Source organism: Glandiceps talaboti, chromosome 4, assembly GCF_964340395.1.
Source record: "Glandiceps talaboti chromosome 4, keGlaTala1.1, whole genome shotgun sequence".
Taxonomy (NCBI): domain Eukaryota; kingdom Metazoa; phylum Hemichordata; class Enteropneusta; family Spengelidae; genus Glandiceps; species Glandiceps talaboti.
In genome coordinates this window covers 25,970,075-25,984,680 of record NC_135552.1, presented here as the reverse complement: position 1 = coordinate 25,984,680, position 14,606 = coordinate 25,970,075, and the positions used below count along the sequence as shown (strand labels likewise).

Sequence of the window (14,606 nt, the reverse complement as noted above, 5' to 3'; positions counted from 1 at the left end):
AGCTTTTCTGTATAAATTGTAGGAAATATACTTTTTTCTAAGCTCATAAGAACAAACCAATAACAAAACAGTTTTGTTTTCAATGATATACAGACACGTTGGACTATCTTTACATGGGAAATCCAAATGTCTACCCTTTTCAAATAGCGGACTATGAGCACAAACTCCGATATGGTAATGACTTCATTTGCTCAGGGAAACGCGTGTCAACTATACGACAATTAACATCTAGTCTTTTTAAAGACACAGAAATTGTAAAGTTATTCCGGTGGTGACACAAGCTTTCTTATTTCTCGGGTTTTTTTTTAACTAACCGTCTGACCTATAATTTATAAGGGGTTTCAATGAGAAACAAATTAAAAATGGTTAACCCTAAGGTTTATGGTAATTATCTTCCTCTTTCATATTCCTTTTCTTGTATTATACGTGGGAATCGAAAGCTTGCCTATATGCTAGATAAATCTATCTGTACCAAATCAAAATTATGAATCTATGCTGGCATGACCTCTGGCGTTGCAATGCAAAATATTTTTTCAACTGGAACAGTCACGACATGTTTTGTGTATTGACGGGTAAGGGTATAGAATTTTCCATTAAGTTGATATTTTTTAGCGAGGTCTAAACCAGCTTTATTGGATGAAGGGACATGTACTCTTACTGTGCAATTGTTGGGTAGTGCCTTCAACAAGGTGAGTAATAGGGATTCTGCAATGAATACGTCGTCAGCATACCATGGTAAAATTGTGAAATCTTCTTGTAATGGCCTAACATTTATATATCCTACCACTACACCCCCTTCCTTAACGGCCACAAAAGTTGACACATTCTTTCCCTTACACCAAATTTTGAGAAATTCTGCTCTTTGAAATGAATTTATATTTCCGTCGTACTCTATGACACTGTCAAATGAAACTTCGTTAATTGGTAAAATTGTGATACCTGGTGGCACAATATCACTTGACTTCAGGATTGAATGTGACACTTGACCTATCATGCCTTCAATGTTAAAATCAATACATTTGTAACCAAGTTGAAGACTTCTCTCCTTACGGTGTTCACCTGCAGAATTTACACAGAGGTTCCTATCCCCTGCATACTTGAGGCGTTCTTCAATAAGTTTGGTATGAACCCCTTGTTTGCGATGACCTTGTTTAGTAATTGCTAGCCCAAAGAAACAGAGATCATCTGTGTGGTTACAAGCATATCCAGAACCTGAAAGACGTGACATATGTAAGTGTTGTTTATTACAGTAACATGTGATATACACTTTCAAATTAATTTACCAATGGGAAAGAATCGAAATTAATTTCATACCCAGTCCATCGAGCTTAAGAATTACTATCAAATTAAATAACTATTCAAAAGAAATTTGAAAAAAGTGGAAATGGGACAGGGATAAATATAATAGTATGGAAAATAATTACATATATCTAGTAATTTGACCAAAAATGGCATTTTTTGAGTTTTTTCACCCAAAAATGACAAATTTACTAGATATATGTAATTATTTTCCATAAAAATGTTCATTTTCAGTATTTGATTGCTATAAGTTAAAAGATATCAACTAAAATCCTGTAGACTGGAGACCTTTATCAAGAATGTTGATTTTGGGTGAAAAAATGGCAATTCACCAAATATTTAATATTAATTTTTTTTTTTACAAGTATCCATGTTTATTATAATGATACAATGAGCAATAAATATCTACCAAGATCTTGAACACCTCAAGATTCTTGTCAAAAATGTTAATTTTGGGTTTAAAAAGTCAAAAAATGACAGTTTTGGTCAAATTTACTAAATATGTGCAAACATTTTTTGTAGAACATTTTAAATCTGGTATTAGCATACTATATACAAATAATATCTGAAAAGATCTTGTAGTCACCAAGACCTCCCACAACAAAGTGACAGAATTGGGAGGGTGAGTGGTTTGGAATGCCCCGAGTGTATTCTGAGTATTCTGTGTGTCATCTGCAAAAACACTTACCAACAACTTCGTCACCTTTCGAAGCTACAAAGAACCCTTCGGGATTGACCTGGCGTAAAGTTTCTACGTAGTCAGCGGAGTACCCCCAGCCTTCGGCGTTTGCCAACTCGCTGACTATTTTAGTATCTTCTTTCCGAGCAATTCGAACCTGAATATTTGATCTAAATGAACAAAATAGATACATATATCAGTGATTATCTATTCCTCTATCCGAGAATACGAGGCAGAGACTTTGAATAAGATGATGCTTATCACAAGTTCAGAATGTGCAATATAATATATAAATATGAACGACATGGTAGTTTAGAGATGCAAACTGTGATGTTTGCTCTTATATATATATATATATATATATATATATATATATATATATATATATATATATATATATATATATATATATATATATATATATATATATATATATAACTCGGTGAGTATCAATCTGCTAAGACAGTGCTCTATACCGCAGTGGCAGAGCGCAATAGTTTTGGTAGTACTGGAACTCTTTCTTGGTTGTAACTCGGAGTTTCATGCACTGTGCGATCATCAGACAACTGATGATCGCACAATGCGTTAAACTTCGAGTTACAACCAAGAAACAATTCCAGTACTACCAAAACTATATATATATATATATATATATATATATATATATATATATATATATATATATATATATATATATATATATATATATATATATTATTTATTTGTGTGTGTGTGTGTGTGTGTGTGTGTGTAAAAGGGCTAGCCTATGTATGTTGCTTATTTTGACTGAGATAGCTCTCGCCCACATTATGCATTTGATAGGAGGCCTTAGTACCCATAAGTTCAACACATCGCCCATCCAAACCAAATCCATCCTCAGAATACACGAATGTAAATCCTATTATGTAAACCATATCACACTTCATGCGTTCGGTTTTTAGACGTCGGGGGCCGGGGCGTTCACAGTTGAAGAATCAAAGAGTTTGACGTACGTGATCATATCACTCCTCCCTGTGACCAATCAGCTTATGTGAGTACTTTCAAATCACATTACCCACTTGATATATAATAAGATTCTGCATTGATTTGAGAGCTATCACAGACACAGATGAAAACAGCCCATAAATGAGCAATGCAGTCAGTGCTTGCTTGCCGTTGATTTCCCTTGTCGAAACACAAGTACTGCACGTAGGCATACCTACACTATACTATCAAAGTTAGTACAGTAGTATTCATTTGGCATGAAATATAATACATGTGTCTAAAGTCAACATATCGAAACAACTCAAAGGAGACGATGTTTTGTGGTCAACCTTAAAATGCTGTTACATGTACATTAGGTAAGGTTTGTACTTAGTTATCTATGGACTGACCTCGGATTACTAGTAAATGTAAGTAATATCTCGTCTATATACATACGTTACTTGATTTGAATACAGGGTCCGTGAACAGCTGTAAGGCCTCGTTGACGATGTTTCACATATTAGTGTCGCCGTTGTACGTAGCAGCATACAATGTCGCACATATTTGACATGTCTGACTTGAAATAGTGAACGCACAGGTACACAAAGTGCCATTTTGAATGCGATTACCCAGTTTGCCTTTGCACTTCGCACTGTTGACCGTAATCCAGGGCCGGGAGAGCACAGCCAACGGTGACATGGTTGTAAAACGTGTAGTCTAATTTAAATAATTGCTTGTACAGAACGCCGACACTTGTCATAATAAAATCTGCCAAGTCATTATGCAAAATTTCACATTTAAAGTTGCTGACACTTTTGTGATTTAAAACTGCCATAATATTAGTGATAGAATATTTAGTCGAACACATAATTCCAAGAGGAATTACTGAAGGTTATAAATCACAGACAAGATAAGTAAAATAAAAGAAGTTTTGAGAAGTTAATAGATGATCAGTTTTTCAGGTTTTGATCCTACAGCTCAAATGACAGTTTATTACATCAACATGCGCTAATTACTTAATAATTAACCATAAATATACATTGTATATGTCACTTTTCTTACCTCAATTTTTTATATTTGGGTGAGTTAGTTTCATTGTGTCTTACGGTTACCGCCTTTATATAATGCAATCTTGACCCTAATTGCTTTGGTAAACCGATTCCTAAGTTGGCGATCCTTAGTCAGTGGCCACGTGAATCTATTGAATTGTTAGATAGAAAGGCTACCAAACGAGACTGTCACAGAGTGCTGAGTGTTGATATATTTATTAAAGTTTATTGGTCCTGGGTGAGCGACATTAGGTTGACCGGTCAGAGTTATTGACAAGGTATGAAAATCAGAAGTATGTTTGCTCGCACATAAAGTATCTGTTAAGTAGTAAATTAGCATAATATGTTTCGATAGATGGCTGGGAAGTGGATAAACAACTTGATTGAATTTGCATATACTATGTGTTACGTTGGCTCTATTATCGATGTATCTGTTACTCTTCATTTATACTTTATTCGATTCTATGCTAGCATAGTTTCTGGGGCTACGATGGAAAAGATTTTATCCTGCGGAACTTCCACGACTTTTTTGGAAAAATGTCGGATAAGGTTATACAACACCCTATTAAGACAATATTTATGTGCTAAATCTAAGCCACCTTTGTTGCCAGCAGGGACTGTCAATTTGACTTTGCACTTGCTAGGTAGAGACAGCAACACTGTATGTAATAAAGAATCTGCAATGGCAACGTTATCAGCATACAGGGGAGAAATAGCGAATTCTTCTTCTAATAGCCTTGCACTAACATATCCAACGACACGCCCATTCTTACCCATTCCTTCTTCTAGTGCAGCAAAACTGTACACATTCTTTCCTTGCAACCATATTTTCAGAAAATCTGCTCTGTTAAATGGATTGATCTTGTCATCATATTCAGTAATATTATTAAATGGGACTTTATCAAGTTCTACAATGCTAACACCTGCAGGTACAGATGTCTTGGGCAGTACAGAATGATCGACCTGGCCTATCATTAACCTCATCTCCATCTCAGTTTTCTTAAAACCAATCTTATGAAGGACGTTTATTCGGTGTTCATCAGAAGAATTGCATGCCACGTTTCTGTCACCAGCATGACTGAAACGTTGTTCAAACAGTCTTCGTTGAATGCCTTGCTTTCGATGTCCTTGTTTGGTGATTGACATTCCAAAGAAAGTGAGATCGTCTGTGTAATTAAATGCACACGCTGTACCTGTCAATAAATCATAGTAGACACAAAGAATACAACATTTAATTTTGAAGTGATCGCGTTACAAGACCCACTGTCTTAGACATTGACACTTTGGATATTGTCCAGTCTGACTTGTCCTTTGTTTAAGGTAGACCAGAGAAGTGTAGACTTCTACGAGTACAGAGGGCGATGTTCAAGTCACTTCAAAGGTTGCGACTGTAATAATTTAGTATGAATGTCACATTATGATGACAGAGGACTCAACACATATATTTACAATAGAAAACCGTGAACCTAAAACAGACGGTCTTCTAGCTCGACAACAAGAAAAATAACAATGCTTCAATTTTATGGTATGACTCGACAACATTTTACTAACATTACTTTATTTATCCACAGACGTTGGAGAAAGATCTCTCTCCAACGTCTACTAGTCTAAGACTTATCTCTGGCTCTACTTACCCACAAGTTCATTTCCTTTGAAAGCCAAAAAGAACCCATCTGGGTTGACCTGACGTAAAGTCTCTACATAATCGGTGGAATTACCCCAACCTTCAGCTATCGTCAACTCACTGACAGCTTTCATGTCTTCTTTTGAAGCCACCCGAATAAGGAGATGTGACCTAAATTAATCAAAGTGCAATATGTAAGCAAGTGAAAGGGCATGCCATCTTAGCTAGAGTATCGGTAAACTCTCTAGTTTACAATCTATACCCATTAGCCCAAAATAAGACAACACTTTTGATAATCAAATCATTGATATCACCCTATCAGTACAGAATGTGTTTCATCTTTTTAGATTATTAACGTATTCGGCTGGGGAGTATTATAAATGCAGCAAACGACACCCAACGATACTGATAATGTGGTTAAAAGCTTCGAATGTGGTACCCTCGTGTTCGAGTGACCGACCCGAGAACTGAACGAAGGATTCTCGATCTCGTGGTTAGAAGGGATAAAACGCCTTTAACCATTTTCTTTGTAAATCAAACTAGCTCGAACCACCCAAATCTTAGGCGCATGACAGCAATCTGGTTATTCACCATCTCTGCTATTCGCCATAAGGATGTCGCGTCGAGCACTTACGTGGTACCACTTTACGGCGGTCTTGGTACGAATCACCAAACCTTGACTGAATAAAACTCAAACCAACCTATTTTGTATGGCACGGTCAAACTGATCAACCTTCTTGATATATTCATGCACTTGTTATGGGTTTATTTGGGTTCATTGCCATCAGGGCATGTAATTTTGATAAAAAGGCCAAAAGCACATTTTCGGCACTAGGCCCTTATCACCCTGAGTCATATTGAAACCACGTGATCAGCAGCTTGTCTCATCCAATGTTACAAGTGGTCATCGACTAAAACTCAAGAAATTTAGATGTTCTAAATCTACACCTCGTGCAATAATTTGCCTGCCTGTCACATCACAAACTCTGAACTCGTTCAAGAACAGCGTAGACTCACAAAGTCACACTGGGAACATTGGAAATATTCTGCAAGTATTGACTCCTCATTCTACTCGTCATATAGTTACCTGGAATGAACTGAGGTCAACTTGGTTGACCTTTGAACAGCTTCTAGGGTGTTAGCTTTACCCAGCCGTAGTTGATATTATGATATGATGTGATACCATCAAAGAGGTCTTGCACTTGTGCTTTCATGGATGATCTACTAAAAATAACTAAATTATGCCAATTGTAAAAAGGCATACACGCATTGATTCTTGACTTAGAATTGAGGATGGTATATACATACATTGGTTCATTAGAATACATGGTCGGTGAACAGCTCAAGAATCTCTGTGGCGATGCCTGATATGTTGGTGTCGCCGCCGTAACCGTTGGCCTACGGCTAGCAGTACCTGGCAGCAGGCATGATCGAACACGTTTGACAGGTGTGACTTGAAATAGAGATCGCACACGTGCACAAAGTGCCATTTTAAATGCCTTGTCCTGACGTCGATGATGCCTGGATGGATAAAGTAAGAGGCTAAAACTTGACTCCGTCTCCGTTGGCCATCTTAACTTGGCACTGTTGACCGAAGTCAAGCGACAGCGCAGCCAACGATGACATGGGTGTGCCACATGTAAGTTGTAGTAAGCCGACACTTTCAATCAGATGTAAACTGAGTGCCTTTCGTAAGAATTTGTATTCGTATATCCCTTTATTACCATTAACATATATACCAGATTACATATATACCAGATTATATGAAATTTGAAACATACATTGATACAAAGAACATTCATGTTTTCCCATCGTCATTGTTGTTGACTTTGAAATTAGACTAGACCAGTACTTAAAAACTCCCGACACTTTTAATAATCATTTGTGAATGGTGGCAGTAATACAAACTAAATTTGCCGATTTAGGCAATTAAGGCGGTAACACAACAAATTAAAAATTCAATTCTTGTATATATGTGGAACAGTTTAATTAACCTTTGTACATTGTATATTGTTCTTTATTCCTGAGTTAACGTTCACATTTTACGGCCGGGGGGGGGGGGTTTGAGCCGGTGGGTTTTTGTTTTGTTTTGTACTGAAATAGACTGAACCCCCCCCTCCCCCGAACCCTTTTCGAAACAAACAACCCCTCAAAAATGTAAAGAATGACGGTCACCCCCCCCCCCGAGCCTTTCGAGACACAAAACAAATCATTCTTGTATAAACTGATAAACTGAATCCATTGAAGTAACATTGACAATCGACTTCAGAGTTCGTAGGAGATTTCTTTACAAATAGGTGTGGCCTTTGTAAGGAGAAATCTGAAATCTCACATTTAGCTCTAAACTATACTTGGAGATACTATCAAAGCCATGATATGATATGATATGATATGATATGATATGATATGATATGATATGATATGATATGATATGATATGATATATGATACGATATGATATATGATATGATATGATATGATTTGAGATATGATATGATATATGATATGATATGATATGATATGATATGATATGATATGATATGATATGATAATATACCACATGATATATTATATTATAATTATGATATACGATATAATATGGTATGGTATGACATATGTTAGGACATGAAGCAATGTAATGTAATACGATACAATGCCATAGTGTAGTGTAGTTTAACAATATAGTAAATTCAGTGCACCTAGATAACCAAAACACAACATAAAACAATATAGTAGAGACCAATGCAATAAGTAATATCTCTAATTAATTAAATGCAATGTTTGAAAAAGTACCAATGTAGCTTTCAGAATGTGTAGTGGTGGAAAAATGTATCTTCATTCTTTTACAATGTTCTCTTTTGTATATAATGGGCTTTCCAACAAAAACTTTCGGATCAATGAAATTCATATACAATAATGTGTTTGACTGATATCTAGATTAGAATAGGTCATTATAAATCATTTAGTTAAATAACTCATTTGATACTGTTACCAACTTGTCTTTCGTGGTAAAGCTATTAACCAAATCCAAGGGCTAAACTCAACGCTCTCAGACCGTCTCAGAGGTACCAGAATCTCAAGACACGAATTCTGTGGAAAACCTCACAAAGGACTCACAATATTACTTTTGGATCGAATGACATATACGATTTGCAGCAATAGGAGCGATTCAGTTGAACTCCTCAATTTAGTTGCAGCCGGGAATCAAAGTAACTGTGATTAGTTCCTTGGAATGTCTTTGTCTCTGTGAAGTTCAGCTCACGGAGCGCATTCCTCCCTCAAGGCCTCCCAGCAATCTAACAAGTATTTTTGAGATGAATTCCATTGTGCTTCAACCGTATACGTCACCAACATTTTATTTAAACTAACGTTCATTCCGTAATACAAATATGGTTAACAAACAAGTTGTTTACAGCAAAATTCACTCCCTTATCCTTGTTTAGAAAGTATTCATTAATACAGTTAATTCAATTCAGAAATAAAGTTATTCTAGAACGTTCTTTACTTAAAACAGCTGTTGAAAGTCATTTGAGGTACAATTTATTACTTGTTGTGACACCTATGACTTCTACTTATTAAAATAGGAAAACATGACCTGACCTATTGCTCTGTCTCATTAATCAAAGTGACCTTACATGCGTCTTCTTGTCATTGCAAGATAATATTTACTTGACACAATTGTTCACAATGTGTGACTCGTAAAAATATTAAAATTCGTAGTTATATCAATTAAATCCCTTTCTAATGACATATGTAATCGTACACTGTTGACATATCAAGGATTATAAAGTATCAAATAAAAAAAATGCTCCTTCCATTAAATATATTGTCATCAATTCATACTTATAAAAATTACTTGTAAAAAAACACTTTTAATGACAATATTAGCATATTTACTCAGTAATCAAAGTTTCATTAAAGTTATATTTCTTTAGACTACAAGAAATGGTTTTCTTATCTGTCTGATTTCTAGAATTCTAAACTATATTTGTATCATATGTATTCCACGACTTGTCTCTCTATCTGCTTCTCGTTCATTTCTACTCTATTCCATTCTATGCCAGCATACTCTCTAGGGCTACGATGGAAAATATCTTATGCTGTGGAACTTCTATGATCTTTTTGGTAAATTGTCGGGTACAGGTAAACAATTCCCTATGTAGGTGGTGCCTATGTGCTAATTCTAAACTACCTTTGTTACCAGTAGGTACAATCAATCTCACAGTGCAATTGTTTGGTAGAGACAGCAACACCGTATGTAATAAGGAATCTGCAATGGCAACGTTATCAGCATACAGGGGAGAAATAACAAATTCTTCTTCTAACAGCCTTGCACTAACATATCCTACGACATGGTCATTCTTACCCATACCTTCCTCTAATGCAACAAAACTGTACACATTCTTTCCTTGCAACCAAATTTTCAGAAACTCTGCTCTGTTAAATTGATTGATCCCTTTATCATACTCGGTAATATAGTTAAATGGAACTTCATCGAGTTGTGTAATTTTAACACCTGAAGGGGTATTTATCGTAGGAACTAAAGAATGATCGACCTGGCCACTAATTAACTTTGTCTCAAAATCAATGTGTTTAAAGCCAATCTTAACATTAACATCTCTTCGGTATTCACCAGCAGAATTCAAACATACATTTCTGTCACCAGCATGATTGAAACGTTGTTCAAACAGTCTTCGTTGAATGCCTTGCTTTCGGTGTCCTTGTTTGGTGATTGACAATCCAAAGAAAGTGAGATCGTCTGTGTGATTGAATGCATATGCTGTACCTGTCAATAAAAGCATTGACACAAAAGATACGAAAGTTAATTTTGAAAGCCAACCTAAACGATGAAAATGAAAAGATTAATCCAACTACATGTACTAGTATTGCATTGTACTAAACCACTATCGCCTCACAAATTCAATTAATATATTGCTGTTATCGCATGCGCTGTTTGCTGATGTTATGTTAACTAAAATGAATTTTTGGCGATGATTTTTGTTTTAGACATAAAGCTAAAAGTGACATTTTTTTAATATCAATATTGTCTAGGTATCTACATCGATTTCTTCTTCAGATATACTTGTAATATAGTCTTCTCAGTATGTACGTGTAGAGGGTGATGTTCAAGTCATCGCAAAAAGATGTGACTAAACCTTGGTCATTTACTTTGACGGGCACGCTGTGATGACAGACTACACAATACCTGAAGTATTTACAATAAAAATCTATGAACCTGAAACAGAAGGTCGTCTAACACGATGTGATCTTAATAACGATGTGTCAATCTATCGTCTCGCTCGGCAAACTTTCAATCTAACTAACATTGATTGCTACTTTTATCAACTTACCGACAAGTTCACTTCCTTTGAAAGCCAAAAAGAACCCATCTGGATTGACCTGACGTAAAGTCTCTACATAATCGATGGAGTAACCCCAACCTTCAGCTATCGTCAACTCACTGACAGCTTTCATGTCTTCTTTTGAAGCTACCCGAATAAGGAGGTGTGACCTTGATTAATTGAAAGTGAAATACATGTATGTAAAAGAGAAACGAACTTGTAATTTTTGAAGAGATGAACCATTCTCACCAATAATCTTTCTATTTTACATTCTGTAGCCATTAGCCCAAAATAAGACAGAACATTTTATAATCACGTGATTAATATCACTCTATCAGTACATGTTGTGCTTTATTTTTTTCATTTTGGTAAAGTGTACGAAAAGAGGCATCAATCTCGATATACTCTCACTATGTAGCGCTATCGTTAGTGACGAAGTGATAAGATAAGAAAAGATAACAAGATAACATAACATAGCATAACATAACATAACATAACATAACATAACATAACATAACGTAATACATTATGAAATCCCTGAAAGGGTAATTTCTAACGCCTGTTGTAACAAAATCCCTTTCAAGCAATAACTTAATCCATGCTTTACAAGACAGCACCATCCAGTATCAGAAACTATTCTCTATAACTCACACAGGATTGAAATATGTTCTTAAAAAGTTAAATGGCACTATCATATACATGTAGTAAAAGTCAGCACATCTAATGGTAGTATCATTGGTAGGGGAGATTTGGAGTTTAAGGCAATTTTAGACTATCTTGGCAAACATTTCACATATTAAAAGACAATATCATCTCAAAATAGAATAGGGTGAAAATATTTAAGAAAAGTTTAATACCATTATAACAGTAAAAAGGTTGTTGGTGCATTTGATTGTTGGTTGAATGCATGAGTGACCTCTGGGGATGAGGGAGTCCTTGAGGTTTTCCCCCTGGGATTGAAACAGCCAAGCATTTATATGACATGTTCTGTAACTAGTGTGATAGCTAGGTAATAATACATGTATATGTATATGTATAGTTATGTTTGAACGAATAAGTAATATTAAGGAATTCGTGTAAGAAACTGGGACAAGAACAAATATTTACATATACCACATTTCAGACAAGGCTATATGCCATTGTAGAAAAGGAATTTTTTCTTCCATCACAATCCAAAACACTGACACCCCATCCACAATTTTGAAAACAGCATGACCCCCATTGCCAATTTAAAAAATAGGGTGACACCCCACCCCCTACAAATCCACCATCCTCGGCCCCAAGGCTGAAGAAACTGACCGGTCCCTAATTATAACGCCTGTTGTAACAAAATAACAGTGATAAAAAACGAAGACACAACTTGCAGACTACATAAATAACCAAACTAAAATTTACAGCCGTACGGAAACATTGCTCATGTTCTAGTGGTTACGAAGGATACGCCTCCACAACCACTTTTAAACAAAATAACTCGAATCAAACAAAACCTAACCGTTTGACACCTTATTGTTGGTGTTTTTGTAATCTTTACAAAAATTAAGTTGTTCACCATCGCAATTGTTCAACGAACGATTGTCGGCATCGAAAGGTTACCTGGTATATGTATCACCCTTAGTACTACAATCTTGGTTCGATACAAACCTACGTCAGCTTGTAAATATTAACCTGTATGGTACGGTCAAATCAAAATGAACAACACCCTTTTATACCTGCTTGATATCATCAAATACAATCGGTACTTGGTAAGTGGTATTAACCTGAAATAACCGCTTGGCCAACGACAACTCAAGACACAACAAATCTGAGAACTTGATAGTATTCAAATTAGTGATAAAGTAATCGTAATAGTAAATCACAATTATGACCCTACGTTTAAAACTAGTGGTTACATGCCCAGAGACTGACTGTACACACTGACGAATGGTATGCACAGGTTATGCAGAATTAAAGAAAAGCATAATGCAATTTCGAAAACTACGTACATGCTTTAACTTGAACAGAGGTCGATGAACCACAAAAGTGCAGTCTTGACAGTGACTGGAGTACTGCACTACGTATCTGCTCGAATCCTAGTCCTTGCTGCCAGCTAAGGTTGTCACCTGACACATATATATACAGCTGATCACGTGAACGATTACGAATGAACAGTCCGCCTGTAGTGGTGCCTTCATATGCAGTGAACCAGTTCGAGATTCAATTGACGTCTTGTAGGGGTAATGTGGACATCGCTGTCTGCACACTCAAAAGAACACTATTCTCTGGTCAATCCTTTATCAAAGGATAAATGCTACTAAACATTGTGATGGAGACGCATAATTCATATTAGGTTCAATAAATATCACCTTCAGCTTTTTGTGCAAGAATGTGTCCTTGACCGATTTCATTGCAAACAACCCAGATGTCAGCAAACATCGCAGTCGATGACGGCATATATATAAATGGAATGTGTGAGACGATAGTTGTTTAATACAACGCAATAATGATAGTTACATACACACTCTTCCTTTTTCATCGTTAACAAGTATATGTCAAATGTTCCCCATAAAACGGCTCCTTTCAGTTTATGGTCTTATTGACAGGTATAGTATGCATTCAATCACACAGACGATCTCACTTTCTTTTGGAATGTCTATCACCAAACAAGGACATCGAAAGCAAGGCATTCAACACAGCCTGTTTGAACAATATGTCAGCCATTATAGCATCATCAGCGTACAGGGGCAATACAGCAAAACCATGGACAAGTTTATGAGTATTAATGTAACCGACGATAGACCTGTTTCCTTTCTCATCTTGCTTCATGGCAGCAAAGTTTAAAGTATCATTACCCATACACCACACTTTCAGAAACTCTGCTCTTCGAAAAGGGTTAATTTTTGCATCATATTCATACGTAGACTGTCGACAGTCGCTCACGCCTTTTTTTCCTACGTCTTATCTAAACTCCGATCCGGCGCAACACTACTATAATCGCAGGGCCGCTCGAGGGCCACTCGGGCCTTCGACCCTCGATATCAGTTTGCGATTAGACTAGTGTTGCGCCGGATCGGAGTTTAGATAAAACGTAGGGAAAAAGAGGCGCGAGCGACTGTCGACAGTCTCCATCATACGTTACAAGACTTTCAAATGATATGTCACTCATCGGTACAATATTCGTGTTTGTAGGCATGTAGTTATTAAGTAGGGTGAGTTTTGAATGATCCTCTAGATCTCCTTTGTATTATCTCAAAATCGATTTCTGTGAAAAACTTTTCCAATAAGGCTTTGACTTCCCCTTTCACCAACAACATTTTCTCCAATATTTCTTGGTGCGAATCGCCAAACCTTGACTGGATAATTAAGTCAAACAAACCCACTTTTATATATCACGGTCAATCTGATCAACCCTCTTGGTATATATATGTACTTGTCATGGGGCTATTGCCATCAGGGCTTAAATGCAAAAATGCAATTTGATTTTTTTATAAAAGCATATTTTCGGCACTACACCCTTATCACCCTGAGTCATATTTAAACCACGATCGGTGGCTCGTCTCACCCAGTGTTACATGAGGTCATCGGCTAAAACTCAAGAAATTTAGATGTTCTAAATCTACACCTCGTGCAATAATTTGCCTGCCTCTGTTGTCACATCACAAACTCTGAACTCTT

General features: G+C 36.3%; 3 protein-coding genes across 4 annotated transcripts in view; all 3 read right to left on the bottom strand.

The window, feature by feature from the left end:
* LOC144434603 (holothin acyltransferase-like) overlaps positions 1–4,827 on the bottom strand; it is a 5,511-nt gene extending 684 nt beyond the window's left edge. Inside the window, exons 1-3 of one of the 2 annotated variants that reach the window (XM_078123077.1) lie at positions 4,764–4,827; positions 1,988–2,148; positions 1–1,212 (exon numbers count right to left, since the gene is read on the bottom strand). The exon at positions 1–1,212 is cut by the window's left edge and continues 684 nt beyond it. In XM_078123077.1, the coding sequence (XP_077979203.1) occupies positions 491–1,212; positions 1,988–2,148; positions 4,764–4,816 (936 nt within the window). In that variant the 5' untranslated portion in view covers positions 4,817–4,827 and the 3' untranslated portion in view covers positions 1–490. Of the gene's footprint in view, positions 1,213–1,987; positions 2,149–3,397; positions 3,569–4,763 lie in introns of those variants that run through there. The other variant, XM_078123076.1, reaches the window with a different exon arrangement.
* LOC144434398 (holothin acyltransferase-like) lies at positions 4,821–7,172 on the bottom strand. Its single transcript, XM_078122848.1, has 4 exons — positions 6,923–7,172; positions 5,625–5,785; positions 4,914–5,183; positions 4,821–4,834 (listed from the first exon to the last, which is right to left on the bottom strand). Exons 1-4 carry the CDS (start codon positions 7,102–7,104, stop codon positions 4,821–4,823), a joined length of 627 nt encoding a protein of 208 aa, XP_077978974.1. The 5' UTR covers positions 7,105–7,172.
* A 2,496-nt stretch (positions 7,173–9,668) lies between these two features.
* Positions 9,669–13,787, bottom strand: LOC144434397 (holothin acyltransferase-like). Its single transcript, XM_078122847.1, has 3 exons — positions 13,570–13,787; positions 10,965–11,125; positions 9,669–10,399 (listed from the first exon to the last, which is right to left on the bottom strand). Exons 1-3 carry the CDS (start codon positions 13,785–13,787, stop codon positions 9,669–9,671), a joined length of 1,110 nt encoding a protein of 369 aa, XP_077978973.1.
* Positions 13,788–14,606: the final 819 nt, after the last annotated feature.